This window comes from Pelobates fuscus, chromosome 4 (assembly GCF_036172605.1).
Source record: "Pelobates fuscus isolate aPelFus1 chromosome 4, aPelFus1.pri, whole genome shotgun sequence".
Lineage (NCBI taxonomy): Eukaryota > Metazoa > Chordata > Amphibia > Anura > Pelobatidae > Pelobates > Pelobates fuscus.
This window is the reverse complement of record NC_086320.1, coordinates 163,249,613-163,265,700: the sequence shown is the minus strand read 5'-3', so window position 1 is coordinate 163,265,700 and position 16,088 is coordinate 163,249,613. Positions and strand designations below refer to the sequence as shown.

Below are 16,088 nucleotides of genomic sequence, written 5' to 3'. Positions count from 1 at the left end.
GGAGGAAAGCACGCTATTGGGGAGGGGGAGGAAAGCACGCTATTGGGGAGGGGGAGGAAAGCACGCTATTGGGGAGGGGGAGGAAAGCACGCTATTGGGGGGGGGAGGAAAGCACGCTATTGGGGAGGGGGAGGAAAGCACGCTATTGGGGAGGGGGAGGAAAGCACGCTATTGGGGAGGGGGAGGAAAGCACGCTATTGGGGAGGGGGAGGAAAGCACGCTATTGGGGAGGGGGAGGAAAGCACGCTATTGGGGAGGGGGAGGAAAGCACGCTATTGGGGAGGGGGAGGAAAGCACGCTATTGGGGAGGGGGAGGAAAGCACGCTATTGGGGAGGGGGAGGAAAGCACGCTATTGGGGAGGGGGAGGAAAGCACGCTATTGGGGAGGGGGAGGAAAGCACGCTATTGGGGAGGGGGAGGAAAGCACGCTATTGGGGAGGGGGAGGAAAGCACGCTATTGGGGAGGGGGAGGAAAGCACGCTATTGGGGAGGGGGAGGAAAGCACGCTATTGGGGAGGGGGAGGAAAGCACGCTATTGGGGAGGGGGAGGAAAGCACGCTATTGGGGAGGGGGAGGAAAGCACGCTATTGGGGAGGGGGAGGAAAGCACGCTATTGGGGAGGGGGAGGAAAGCACGCTATTGGGGAGGGGGAGGAAAGCACGCTATTGGGGAGGGGGAGGAAAGCACGCTATTGGGGAGGGGGAGGAAAGCACGCTATTGGGGAGGGGGAGGAAAGCACGCTATTGGGGAGGGGGAGGAAAGCACGCTATTGGGGAGGGGGAGGAAAGCACGCTATTGGGGAGGGGGAGGAAAGCACGCTATTGGGGAGGGGGAGGAAAGCACGCTATTGGGGAGGGGGAGGAAAGCACGCTATTGGGGAGGGGGAGGAAAGCACGCTATTGGGGAGGGGGAGGAAAGCACGCTATTGGGGAGGGGGAGGAAAGCACGCTATTGGGGAGGGGGAGGAAAGCACGCTATTGGGGAGGGGGAGGAAAGCACGCTATTGGGGAGGGGGAGGAAAGCACGCTATTGGGGAGGGGGAGGAAAGAATGCTATTGGGCAGGGGGAGGGGGAGGAAAGAATGCTATTGGGATGGGGGGAGGGGGAGGAAAGAATGCTATTGGGATGGGGAGGAGGTGGAGGAAAGAACGCTATGGGGCAGGGAGGAGGTGGAGGAAAGAACGCTATGGGGCAGGGAGGAGGTGGAGGAAAGAACGCTATGGGGCAGGGAGGAGGTGGAGGAAAGAACGCTATGGGGCAGGGAGGAGGGGGAGGAAAGAACGCTATGGGGCAGGGAGGAGGGGGAGGAAAGAACGCTATGGGGCAGGGAGGAGGGGGAGGAAAGAACGCTATGGGGCAGGGAGGAGGGAGAGGAAAGAACGCTATGGGGCAGGGAGGAGGGGGAGGAAAGAACGCTATGGGGCAGGGAGGAGGGGGAGGAAAGAACGCTATGGGGCAGGGAGGAGGGGGAGGAAAGAACGCTATGGGGCAGGGAGGAGGGGGAGGAAAGAACGCTATGGGGCAGGGAGGAGGGGGAGGAAAGAACGCTATGGGGCAGGGAGGAGGGGGAGGAAAGAACGCTATGGGGCAGGGAGGAGGGGGAGGAAAGAACGCTATGGGGCAGGGAGGAGGGGGAGGAAAGAACGCTATGGGGCAGGGAGGAGGGGGAGGAAAGAACGCTATAGGGCGGAGGAGGAGGAAAGAACGCTATGGGGTGGAGAGGGGAACATGAAGGGAGGGGATCTATGGTGCAGGGAAAAGGAACACATGGTTGGGGGTGAGGGGAGCACTAAAAGATAAGGGAAAGGAATATTAAGGGGGAGGGGGACGGGGGAGTTCCTACCACACATATTTACACACTGCATCCACTGCATTTACTAATCAAATACTCTCACTCCATCCACTACACACACACAAATATTCTTGAAAACATACAAAAATATGACGGGCATGTATATTTTGGGCATTTACCACTTAATAAAAAAAAAAGGAAAAAAATGTGCAAAAAATATTTTTTTTTCTCAAAACGGGTAAACGTACATAATATCAGTAAGCGATCCGCCTGAAAGTTTGCAGATTATAGGTATCTGCTCTAAAGAATCAATATCAGTCGATCCCTAACATGGATAACTGATATGTACACAAAGTAAATAGACTGCCCATTTCAGAAAACACTGTTTTTTGGTTTGAAAACCAAAAAAAAGGAAAACTGATCAAATTCACTTCCATTCTAGCACCATGGACAAGTTCTCCTCCTCTGCTGGTGTCTTGCAACCTCACTTGTGGGAGCTGGATGTCAGGGAGGGCAGGATGAGAGGTGGAATGGGTAGCATGGAGGCTATGGGTGTTACAATTTATGTCTATTGCTGTGTGTGCTGACTAAAGAAACAAAACATGCACAGAACTGATACTTGGTTCTGGTCTGGCTAATGTCTGTTCTGTGCATGTGCTTAAGGAGGAGTTACACTTCCAGTTGCAGCGGGGTCAAGTTATTGAATTGGTTGTGGTGCTTGGACTGTATGTGAAGGAAAGTGATACCCACAGTTGAATGTTTGATTTCTTGCCTCTTATTTGGTTTGTCATAATTTACAAATTTTTATATACTGAAACTTTCCTGAAATTCTTAAAAATGGAAAACATATATTTCAATATATAATAAAAATACTATCAAGTCAGCACTGAAGAATCTTCTTATAAAGAAGGAAGCTTGCTTGCTTTAGATATTTGATTATAAGATATGGGATTATAAAGGAGGGATTAAAAAAACAAAAAACAAACAACACACTCTGGGCACCATAGCGATTTCATTGAAATTAAGTTGTAGTGGTGCCTTGCACTGGTTCATCTTAAGGTCTTAAATGGTTTAACCCCCAAGTTTTTGTTCCAGCTCTGAATCTCCCTGCTTTCTGATCTTCTGTTTTCTAAAAATCTCTTAACAGGAAGACTTTTGCAGAATCTGGCAGCGGCTCTCAACCAATCAGCGGTTGAGAGACGCTAATTCAGCCTGTTAGAATAGTTTACAATTTAAAGAAAATCACTCTGTATAAAACAAGAGCTCATATGAGGTGTCTCACGCACACCCTATAAGCATATAACAGAAAAGAATCATACATATTAACCAAATAATATGAACCATTTCATATAAATTATGAATATACAACCTCTTAGGATATAGATAATCTAAAAAAGAAAAAACGCAAAATAGTGTAGCACAGATTTTTATGTACAAGCGAAGGGGGGTAGAGCACTCTCAAGATGTCAATGAATAGTAGGCACGTCTCTCCTCACTCAAATTTGAAGTCTGGTTACAATGGTACTTTAGTAGTAACATTTCTGATAATGAAGAGATAATAGTACAGTATAGTTTGTACAAATTTTAATTTAGTAAATAATTGCACTTACACACAGAAAAGATGGACATGTCTCCACAATAAGTGACCTCAGGAACTGAATAATGTTATATAGTTTCACCAAGGAAATCACTAAATAATATAAAAGTCCAACATCCAGCTCATTTCACCCTTCTCCCTGGGGGACCTCTTCAGTGAGAGGGACGAAACGTGTTGGGTGTTGGACTTTGTTGGATCTTTCTATTTTTTTTTTTTTTTTTTTGTGATTTTCATGTTTGCTGCTATTTTCCTTGGTGGAACTATATAAGATTCTTCAGTTCCTGAGGTTACTTATTGTGGAGACATGCCCAACTTTTCTATGTGTTTGTAAGTGCAATCATTTACTAAATTAAAATGTGTACAAACTATACTGTACTATCTATTCTCTTTATTACCAGAAATGTTACTACTAAAGTACAATTGGAACCAGACTTCAAATTTGAGTGATAACCCTGAGGAGAGACGTGCATACTATTCATTGACATCTTGTGAGTGCTCAACCCCCTCCACCCGCAATTATACATAACTGTATTTTGTGGTTTTTTTTCTTTGTTAGATTATCTATATCCTAAGAGGTTGTATGCTAGAATAGTCTGCCTAGTTTTGTTCGATAGGTTTATCAGAAAATATTACAATTTCAAATGCATATGATTTTTGAATGATATAACTGCCTTCCCCTTGAACGGTAGGAATTCTGATTTCAAATTATGAAAATATTAATTTTTATTTTTTTTTCCTAAATTTCTGCAGGGGACAGGTCTCTTCTCTTTCCATCCATCCTTCTGGGAAACTGGCCTTATCTGTGGGAACAGATAAAACCTTAAGGTAAGTATCAACCTTAGGAGAATTGGAAAGGTTTGGATTTTGCAACAGATGAGCACCAAAACAACTTTAGCTTCATGTAGCAGTATTGGTGTATAGCTTGTGCCAAAGCTGTCTCACTGCTCAATTCTCTGCCATTAAGGAGTTAAATCACTTTTGTTTCTGTTTATGCAAGCCTATACAAATACAAAAAGAGAAGTCCTGCGCTTAAGCAGCAAGGACTACAACACACATCAGCCCCAATATATAGTAAAAACCAAAGAAAAGAAAATGTTACTTGCGCTTTCTCCTTAATCCCTATGTATATTTAGACAAATGGAGGTCATTTAGTTGCTCCAATGGCCATTGGAGGGATGCCCGCCTGTTTATGCAAGCCTAGCCACATCAAAACTGGCTGTGACTCACAGCCTCCATGTGCATCATTTAGAAATGGTCCTGCCTACTGTGTTAATTGAATCTTAATAACACACAAGGGACTGTAACAGGCAATTAACAGTACACCCTATGTAATTGGCTAAACAAAGTAATGCAACTTCTAAATGGCAGAGAATTGAGCAGTGAGGCTTCAGCAGCATGACCTACACACCAAAAGCTTGTGTTTAACCCCTTAGTGGCCAGACCGTTTTGTTTTTTTTTTTTTCCCTTCAATTTTCTTACCGTTGAGGTCCAGGGCTCTTTTTACATTTCTGTTGTGTTTTTGTTTAGCTGTAATTGTCCTCTTACTCCTTTATTTTAGTGGATGGGTGGAGTGATTTTTACTAATAGTTTTTTTTCCGCTCACTCCTTTGTTGAGAATACGGACTACAAAGCTGGTAAATATAGTGACTGTGGTGCCGTTATTTTCTTTACATTGTGTCTTTATGTTTTAGAAGGTTAGGAGTAACCTTTAGCAGGATGCTTGCCTGCACTTATTTATTATCACATAGAAACACATTCTATGTTTCTATGTGATAATAAATAAGTGCAGGCAAGCATCCTGCTAAAGGTTACTCCTAACCTTCTAAAACATAAAGACACAATGTAAAGAAAATAACTGCACCACAGTCACTATATTTACCAGCTTTGTAGTCCGTATTCTCAACAAAGGAGTGAGCGAAAAAAACTATTAGTAAAACAACGTACAGTTTATTAGAACATGAAAATTAACATATTTTAAGCAGCGGCACAAAATGTGCAACAATCACAATAGAAAGCCTACATAGGCATAAAACTCTTAGGATAGCAGCTCACAGCAAAAGACCTTCACAGCACAGAGATCATGGCACAAATGGATAATGTGCAAGATAGTTCAAGTAAAGGATAGTGAATAAAGTGCTTTGATTGTTGCTTGAATGTCAACTAGCATCAACTTCCTTCAGAGCACACAACTAATAGCACAACTGAAAAGTGCAAATAATATAAGCAAAGGTGCTTCACAATTTGCTTATACCAAGTGACAGGGTATTCTTGATGGAGCTCTACGTGTTTCGGCAATCCGACTTCCTCAGGAGCTTCTGTATTCTCTCCCGTTTTTCCCTCATTTAAATCCGCCAGTCCGTGCGTCTTATCTTGTGATCTAACTTTATTGGCTTTTTTGCCAGTTATAGGGGGTAGAGTAGATGGGGATACTGCTCCAGTAGGAGCAGATGGAGGGCTTCTTTATGATGCCCATCTGCATATCCAATGCACAGAATTTTAAAAATTCTGGCACATCGATGGGGGTCCATTGCTGCTTTGCCAAAAAAAGATTCTGGCTTTGCAGCACGGAACTGATGGACATATTAATTAGTTTGGGCGACAATGTTCCCCATTACATAATCGCCCAGAAACACCTCCATAAACTCTTGGGGGCTAAATCCTGTGACATCCACATTGATGCCAGGATTTGCAGTGAATGATGGAATATCTGGCCACTGGCGATGAGGTGATACCCACTCCTCAGCAGCACTGCCAGCTGGAGCAGCACCTTTCCTTCTGGCAGTGGGACTAGCAGCCACAGATGCATCATAACTAGATACATCACTAACAGACACTGCATCTAGTGATGTATCTGATCACCGGTCATAGTCCGACATACACGTCAGACTCTAAAGCAAGTATGGCATACGCCTCCTCAGCGCTATACGACCTCTGTGACATGATCACAATAACTTTATTTAGTGATCTGCCACAAAAAAATCACTGAAAAAAAATTAACCCCTAAAAAAAAATGCACAAACAGCAAAATAAGCTGCTGTGCAAGAGTCAGTGATCTATACAGTGATTGATCAGGGTTAATCGCTCTGAAAAGAGTTTTTGGGTATAACAAGAAAAATGAACCCCTAAAAAAAACAAAACGCTAACAAAAAAGTACTAATGTGCAAGAGCCAGTGATCTCCAGTATAGTGCTCACTGGCAAGATAGGGGTTTTAATGGTTCTGAAAAGAGCCTTTAAGTCTCACAATTTTACAAATCCCTACCTAAAACTAGCTAAATCTCAATTTAATATTGACCTGATAAGACAAATGGGGATCATAGTTATAATAAACATTGGTATAAAGGCAAGCTCTGATTGGATGACCTAGGCACACCACCAGGAGCCCCATGATACACTGTATTTAGAAAGGCAGCACCATATTGGAAGCCAGATGGCTGTGGGAGGGAGGGGGGGATGGGAGTAATACATCTATATTTTTTTTTTATGATTTATTTTATTTGATTTATTCTCCACTCAGCACACAGGCAGAGCATTGGAAGCCTGCCCGATGGTTTCCGATGCTCTGCTACACTGCTGTATCGAGGAATCGCTGCAATACCATTAGAGCTCAAATTTGCCGCGGGTACATCCGAGGTAGATAACCGTTTTTTTTGTTTTTTTTGTCAGATGTATCTGATATGTCCACGGTCACTAAGGGGTTAAGCTAAAGTTATTTTAGAGCTTGAGATAGATATATATATCTTTTGACATTTTGCGCCTAGTATTCTCTTTAGGTGATTTCTTAATACCTTATGCAGCTTTTTAGCTAGCTCTTTAAGGTACATACATTTCTAGTCAGCCCAGTTTATTTTATTTACTCGTTCACTTTTGTGTGTCATATCTCACTTCCTTTTACCTCCTTTTTGTTCCTTACGTAGACTACGGTCACTAACTTGTTATATTAAGTTGGGTAGCTACGGTTAGGGTTGTGTTATTGATGTGTGTCTTTTTTCTGTATAATAAAGTATATAATTTTTTTGAACTGTCTCTTCTATACTTCTACATACATATATTTACATTCTTGAGGGACAGACCCTCCTCTTCTTTTCCTTTTTGCTATTAAAGTTAAAATTAGTTTAAAAAAAAAAAAAAAAAAACCTGCCTTCTAATTTTATTTTTGTATTTTTTTTTTAGCTGACTGCTAGATTCTAAACAAATTTTTCCAGCCCTGGGCTGGCGTAAACTTGTTTTTGTGGTAGCCTTGTCAGCTGCTGGGTGCGGAAATGTGGAAATCCCCACAGGAAAAATTAGCAAAATCATATAGGAATTGGATATAGGATTGTCTGACTCCTTTGGTCCATAACACTACCAACTACCGTATATACTCGAGTATAAGACGAGTTTTTCAGCACATTTTTTGTGCTGAAAAACACTCACTCGAGTCAGTTGTCTGTTTTATGGCAATTTTCATTGCCATAATACAGACAAGGACCGGAAGCTGTAACTTACCTTCACCGCAGCTCCTGTCAGTTCCCTTCTCTCTCCTCCGTCCGTGCAGCTCCCAGGTCAGCTTCCTCTGCAACTCTCGCGAGAGCCGCGGGGTCAGAGCGTTGCCACGGGTTACCGTGGCAACGCTCCGCGCGGCCGCGAGAGTTGCAGAGGGAGCTGACCTGGGAGCTGCACGGACGGAGGAGAGAGAAGGGAGCTGACAGGAGCTGCGGTGAAGGTAAGTTACAGCTTCCTGACAGCCCCCCTCCTACAGCCCATCCACTGGACCACCAGGGAGTGAGAGCCCCCCTCCCTGGCCAGCTAACAAGCAGGGAGGGGGGACGAAAAAATAAATAAAAAAAATAATAATAATAAAAAAAAATAATAATAATAAAAAAATAACATAAAAAAAATATATATTACAATAAGAATTAAATAATAATAATTAATAAAATGCCCACCCCCACCAATGCACTGCACTCACACACACTGCATTCATACACACACTCATACACACACTGCACTGCATTCATTATATACACACACTGCATTCATACATACACACTGCACTCATACATACACACTGCATTCACACTGCACTTATATACACACTGCACTCATACACACACTGCACTCCATTCATTATATACACACTGCACTCATATACACACACTGCACTCCATTCATTATATACACACTGCACTCATACATACACACTGCACTCATACATACACACTGCACTCATACTGCACTGCATTCATCATACACACACTGCACTCATATACACACACTGCACTCCATTCATTATATACACACTGCATACACACACACACACACTGCATTCATTATATACACACACTGTAAATAAATATTCAGTTAATATAACTTTTTTAGGATCTAATTTTATTTAGAAATTTACCAGTAGCTGCTGCATTTTCCACCCTAGTCTTATACTCGAGTCAATAAGTTTTCCCAGTTTTTTGGGGTAAAATTAGGGGCCTCGGCTTATATTCGGGTCGGCTTATACTCGAGTATATACGGTAAATTCAAATTATATGTAATCTTTAGAATGCTGGTCCTCCAACTCTTTTAATCTCCCTCACCATCCCCTATTATGCACCCACTAAGGATGTCTCTATTGTATTGGGGAAGGCGCACCAACTCCATGGAAACCAATGAAAACTGAAATGTTATGTTAAAGTGACTCTCCAGTGCCAGGAAAACAACCCCGTTTTCCTGGCACTGCAGAATCCTGCAGTGCCCTCCTCCCTCCTGCCCCCCCATCCCATGTCGCTGAAGGGGTTAAAACACCTTCAGCTACTTACCTAAATCCAGCACCAATGTTCCTCAGTGCTGGATCAGGCTCTGAGCCGGCGGGGGAGACCTAATACACATGCGTGGCAATGGCCGCGTGCATTAGACCTCCCCATAGGAAAGCATTATTCAATGCTTTCCTATGGGGAAAATCTGATGCTGGAGGTCCATGGACATCCAGCGTCAGATAACCGACCAAGGGTTGGTTTGGATTCCAGAAGCCCTCTAGAAGCCACAGAAGGCAGACTTAGAGCTGCAATATTCTCTGGAACTGCAATATTTTACATTGCAGCACTAAGTACAATATTGGCACAGCTCCCAGTCCATTTAATTTATCTGACGTGGTCTGGGTGCCTGGAGTGTCCCTTTAAGAACCACTGTATTTAATCCTCCTGTATTGCATTTGGAATACATATTTTTGTTCTTAAAAGCACCTGCATAGAACTATAAGGGTATATGCGCATACCATGATTTTGTTCAAAATGTTTTATTTAGTGATATAATTTCTAGAAAGCTCTCTCAAAATGACTAACAGAGTCCTGTTAATGGGTTTGGTGTTTCATTGTCAAGACTGAAAAATTATTAAGATTTAGTCGCCAGAATAAACGTTACTGGGAGGATGTTTCCAGTCGTGAGCATTGTTTTTCAGCAGTAGCAGTTCCCCGGGGGTTTTCGTCTGTTATGTAATAATATGTGAAAAGTAAGAGGTGCGTGACTGGAATTATTATGCTTAATCACAAGCTTCCTGGCACTTTCTCCATACTTTTATTGTATAAAACAATCTATGTGATTTTCTGCCAATTAATACTGTGAAGAGCTTGGTTAATGGGTCACTGCTTTGTAAAAAAGGAAGTAACTCACAAGGCGTTCTTTAGTTCAAGCACCATGTGAATGTCCCTATTTGGCCGGTGTGAATTGTTTAATTTTGTAGCCCTTCTGCTCTGCCCATGCTGCTAACACTTCAACAATGAGCAGATTGGAAGAATCATTTTCGTTTTTAGAACAGCAAAATTCTCCTTTTTTGCTCAAACAATGTTCCAATATTACTTCATAAATGTTATTGATAAAGCAAATATATTAATGCAAGCATATTGAATTTTTTTGTTTTTTTTGTTTACAGAACCTGGAATCTAGTAGAGGGTCGTTCCGCTTTTATTAAAAATATCAAACAAAGTAAGTAGTTTAATTTTTTCAAATTCTCTATTTTAGTATTTTTATTTTTTATTTTTTTTATTAAAGTAACACTATAGTCACCTAAATTACTTTAGCTAAATAAAGCAGTTTTAGTGTATAGATCATTCCCCTGCAATTTCACTGCTCAATTCACTGTCATTTAGGAGTTAAATCACTTTGTTTCTGTTTATGCAGCCCTAGCCACACCTCCCCTGGCTATGATTGACAGAGCCTGCATGAGAAAAAAAACTGGTTTCACTTTCAAACAGATGTAATTTACCTTAAATAATTGTATCTCAATCTCTAAATTGAACTTTAATCACATGCAGGGTCTAGCAAGCTATTAACATAGCAGGGGATACGAAAATCTTAATTAAACAGAACTTGCAATAAAGAAAGCCTAAATAGGGCTCTCTTTACAGGAAGTGTTTATGGAAGGCTGTGCAAGTCACATGCAGGGAGGTGTGACTAGGGTTCATAAACAAAGGGATTTAACTCCTAAATGGCAGAGGATTGAGCAGTGAGGCTGCAGGGGCATGTTCTATACACCAAAACTGCTTCATTAAGCTAAAGTTGTTCAGGTGACTATAGTGTCCCTTTAATGCATTTTTAAATCTCCCTTATTTTTTCTTCACATTAGTCACAAACGCATTTAATGGTGTGTCCTCTTAATGTCAAAGTGTTAATTTTCAATGGTTGGTAGTTTTGTCCTTGGATCCCATTTTTAATCCTAATTACCAGATCAACAAATTAGCATTAAAACTTGCATGCATTTAATCATGCGTTTTTTTTTTTTTCTCATTGGGTTATGTCTAAAAACAGTTTGCAAATACTGCAGTTTTATTTTCTGCTCCCTTCATGCTACCCGAGAACACCACCTTAACTCCTGCACGGCTAAAGAGGAATTTACTCTCCCGCTTCATAAATACAAATGTTTTTCTTATTTGGATGGCAGCCATAGGCTGATGTCAGATGATTCTTTCAGCTTGTCTCTTCAATTTAAATATGGATAAAATGTTATACTGTTAAACATTACAAACATGAGAAATGTATTTTTGTAAATTTAAACTGGCAATGATTGATATATTTTCTTGTTGCTCCTTATAGATGCACATATAGTCCAGTGGTCTCCCGATGGAGAGAAATATGCAGTGGTAATTCATGATAAAGCAGATGTGTACAAACTGGAAAATGCCTCGATTATTGGCACTATACATAATCCCAAAAGGATCTCTTCAATACAATTCATTACAGTAAGACACTGTCTATATATTTACCAAGTCATTGTTATGTTGGACCTTAACTGCAGATACCAACGTTTGGATTCTAATTTGTATTGATTCATACAGGGATAGTATGACACTTCAAAAGTATGCAATGCACAATGGAGCACAATTCTTCATTATTGTAACAAGGATGACAAAGTTGAATTTTATTGTTTTGAGTGGTGTAACTTCCGGATTAGTGACTGATAACGTTTTAAAGTGACACCTTTTATATTGACTCAGAACACACCATAACTACCTGTGATCTTTGCAGAGGTTATAGTGCAAAGAGGTCTGTCTCATTTCACAGTGTCCATTCTAAAAAAAAAATATATATATATATATATTTTCATATAGAATAATCATGTGGAGCGTATTTGCTGGAAAGATAAATGCTGTACAACTTCCCACCTACATTAACGAGCTACTTCACAGTTTACTTGGAATAAATTGGAACCATAGCTTAGCTGTGCAGTCCATTCACAAACCTGAATTGAATTCTCAGTTAACAGGTGCCAGCTGATATCCACTTAAGCAGCAGTTCCATTTATCCCATTTGGATAAATGGAACTGCTACCAAGTACTTTACAAGTTCATGTCACATAATCCTTTACCAGTCAGTTTTTATACATGCTCTGCTTTTATTAAAATCATATTGGCAGAACTGTTCCATAGGAAAGTATTGGAGGGCTATCGTGCATGCGCAGCAAAATGCAGTGCTGCACCAATCAGCATCTCATCATAGATATGCTTCAAATCAGTGCATCTCTATGGGGAGAGTTCAAAGCCTTCATTCACGTCGTTAATAGGCTAAATGTCCATGCTGCACGTCGTGTGTGACTGCCACTAGAGGTGTTAAGAGGCAGTAATGTAATGTTCTCTGAAAAGGCAGTGTTTACATTAAAATACATACAGTGACATGCTATACTCACCAGAGCAACTATATTCAGCTGTAGTTGTTCTGGTGACTATAGTATCCTTTAAAGGTAAAGTTGTTTTGGTGCTTAGGGTATGCCTTTAAAAATTGTAGTATGATAGAATGGACCTTTATCTGTTCTTAACAGGTTAATAATCTTAAATCTCCGGTTGGATCCATTATTTGTTTACTTTATTTTTACATATAATTACTTTAGGATGTTATGTCAACTATTTAATATGCAGTTTTGAAATCACATTTTCTTTTGCTTAACATCATTTTGCTCCATCTTGGTGATCTGCAAAGGAAATAGTCAGGCAAAATGTATAGATAACTACAGGTTTAATACTTTCCCTTCTCTTACCTGGTCATATTTTATATGATATGATATGTTTATGTGAATCAACAGGATACAATTCTAGCTGTAGCTGGAGATGAAGAAGAGATCAGACTGTACAACACTGACTCACAGAAATGCATTTGTGAGTTCAAAGCTCATGAAAACAGGTAAAAATTGGTTGATACTTGATTTTTTGTTTTTGTTTTATGTTCTTGGGTGAACCCCAGACTTAATTTTACTTCTAATGTTGTGTGTGTGTGTGTGTGTATGTATATGTATAGAAGTATGTGTATATATACATATATAATCTCTCTCCTAACCATGAACTGTATCTTATGGGAAAATAGTGCTACTAATGGGTTCTGCAGACGTAAACCAAAGTCAATGGATTATTCTAGAACCCATAGATGGCTTTATACTCCCCTAATATTTGCCTTTGTGTTGTATAACATTGTGTTACATGGGTTCATTGCATTTATGGTTATGGCAAGTGTTAGTTTTCTGTCAACTGGAATGGCCTGGCAGAGACTGGAGGAAGGCCCTCTTCTGAGCATTAATTAGTCCGTTACCAACTTGTTGGCAACATGTCTCCCCAGACATTTTCCTGGCATGTCCGTAATGACAGGGTCTATTGTATTAGTAGTGGTAGTCGCAAATAGATAGCCAGGACTGTGACTCCCACCATTCAGGCAGGGTGGAAGTTGTATAAGTAGCATCATGCATGCTCTTGTGTAGTTTGATGTTACGTAATATGCGATGATTAGAAATGTCTGCTGAATGAACAGGTAGATTATGTAAAAAACAAATGTTTGTTAATAGTTTTCATATATACCTGGTTTATGTTATGGAAAGCATGGTGTAATTTTATTTTATATATTTTTTTTGACTGCTTCTAGTCTTAATTTCATAAAATAGTTTTGTTATTGTGACATTCCTGACATGTCATTGCCTGCAGGGGTTCAGGGTGTGTAGTAAATATATGAAATAAACATTTTGTTAGTGGTCAGAATAATTTGTGCTTAAGAAAAAAATGGTAGCTTGGGCACATTTCCTATGCCAACATAAAATATAGAGCATCAAATGGGTCCTGTGCATAGCTTTTTTTTTTTTTTCTAAACCAAATTGAAATTGTAACCGGATTTATTTGTAGTGAGTTTGCTAATCTATTTTGACATGTGGCCATCCACTTAGCCTTTGCTTTCTGTAGATAGAATGGAGGTCGTTATCAAGTTTATGCCTTCCATTAACTTATTAAATAGGCTTATTTTTAGCATTTAATTTTTTTATATCCCAAGGGAGTTTGTTGACTGCTGGGAACAAACTCAATTACAACTAATCTTTAAATCAAAAGCAGAAGTTTTATTTAAAAGGCACAAGTTATTTTTAACATTCCCTGGGAATTCTGAGAAATCCTCTTGAACTTTATAACATAGTAAACCTTTATCTCCCATGACTGACTGCTCAGTCTTCCTGTCTGTAAAGAATATCTTAAAGAGACACACTAAGACTCAATAAGAATGTTACTCATTGTTAGGTACAAGGAAGTGCTTTGTCACTGTGCCCAAACATACAGTTGCTTTTAACATAGTTGCTAATATCACTTGAGTTATTGTCCTGCCCGTTCTATGCCAGATATAAGAACTCTACCCATCCAGATATGTATGTGTGCATGCAGGGCAGGCACATGTCTTTCAATCCCTTCTCTCATTGAGTTTTAACTTACCCTTTAGCACAGAATCCCTCCAGATTGTGCATCTTCACACAGTTATGTACCTCCCAAAGAGTGAGAACATTCGTGGTTGGTTGTTAATGAGAACATTGAGCAAAGCTGCACGGGGCTGTTAAGTCTGATAGCTGCTATCTGCTTATTGAGCACTTCCTATTATTTGATCTAATGAGTGAAACTGAATTTGGGGCTGAACTTCATATCTCATAATACCTGGCTTGATTGGTATTCATAGGGTAAGGTCAGACTACACAGACGAGCATTAGAGCCTCTTGATAGATGATCTTCTGTTCTTGCTCTGGGAAGGTCTGTCTGCTGCTGAAGCTTGCTATGCCAGTGCAGCAGCGTTAGACGCTTTAATAGTAAGTGTAGTTGTGTTTTATTTTAAATCTTCTTGATGCATTCTATGATTAATGCATTAAGTGTAACAACCCTGGAATATCCATTTAACTAGATGTCCTATGCCAGGCTGACCTTAACATTGCTCAACTGTTCCTTAATTTAACAGTTATAGCTGTTGCTGTTCTGTAAACTTTTTTTTTTTTTTATTCTATTACCTACAAAAGAAGCAAACATTTGGTTGTAACTGAAGAGGTAATATACACAGCAAAGTTTCTATAGGAGACCACATTTTATTTATTTTTACTGCTGCAGTAGTGATTTTGCTGGCTAAGTGACTCGCAAATACATACTGTGGTCCTTGACTATTACTGCATGTGTCTTATCCCTCCCAACAGTCCAACATCCTGCAGGACAGACCTAATTTGGGGCCTGTCCCCTGCCGTCCCAGTATTTTCATATTTTTCTCTTCTCCTGCACCAGGGAACACTAGACATGATCTGTAGGGAGCTTACTTCCAGTATGTCACTAAACACTGTAGCTGAGTTCTGTTGCCAGGCAGTTGGCACATCAGCTCAGTGCTTGGGAGTGTTGGGTGACACACCCTGATTGAACATGCATCCTGCTGTTTTGTCAGTGACACTCATTTTGGCATCGGCATAACTTTCCTTCTCACTTTTATAGCTCCTCTAATTCAGGAAGCATGCTTTATAACCTCAAACCCACCCTTTACATGCTATAATTTCATTTTTTATTTTTATTGCCTTTCTTCCATTCACACTCCTGATTAGTTCTGTTCAGGCTTTCCTTATGGTGGTCAGGGCAAAGGACAGATTACACGGCTTTGAATTTGGTAGCTACAACAAACATACGTTCACTATTGTGACGAAGACCACAAATCTAACACAACTTTAAAGAAACACTATATTTCATTGAAGTAGTCTGGGTGCAGTGCCCCTGTCCCTAACATTGCAGGGTTTAGACTGCTTCTAGTGTGAAAGATTTTAGAGCTAGGGAGAGGAACAATATAGTGTTGGGAATACAGCCTAGTGTTATTAACCCTTTAGTGCTCCTTAAAGTGTGGGGGGGAAGATGCACATGATTGTTAAATGTATAATACGATTAGGATCTGAATTCTTTTTGGTAGTTAACGCTAACCCA

The 16,088-nt window shown here is 40.5% G+C and overlaps 1 protein-coding gene across 1 annotated transcript in view; it reads left to right on the top strand.

Moving 5' to 3' along the window:
- PAK1IP1 (PAK1 interacting protein 1) overlaps positions 1-16,088 on the top strand; it is a 37,148-nt gene that overhangs the window by 13,750 nt on the left and 7,310 nt on the right. The window contains exons 4-7 of the mRNA XM_063450521.1: positions 4,140-4,214; positions 10,289-10,341; positions 11,449-11,594; positions 12,932-13,029. Of these exons, the coding sequence (XP_063306591.1) occupies positions 4,140-4,214; positions 10,289-10,341; positions 11,449-11,594; positions 12,932-13,029 (372 nt within the window). The remainder of the gene's footprint in view (positions 1-4,139; positions 4,215-10,288; positions 10,342-11,448; positions 11,595-12,931; positions 13,030-16,088) is intronic.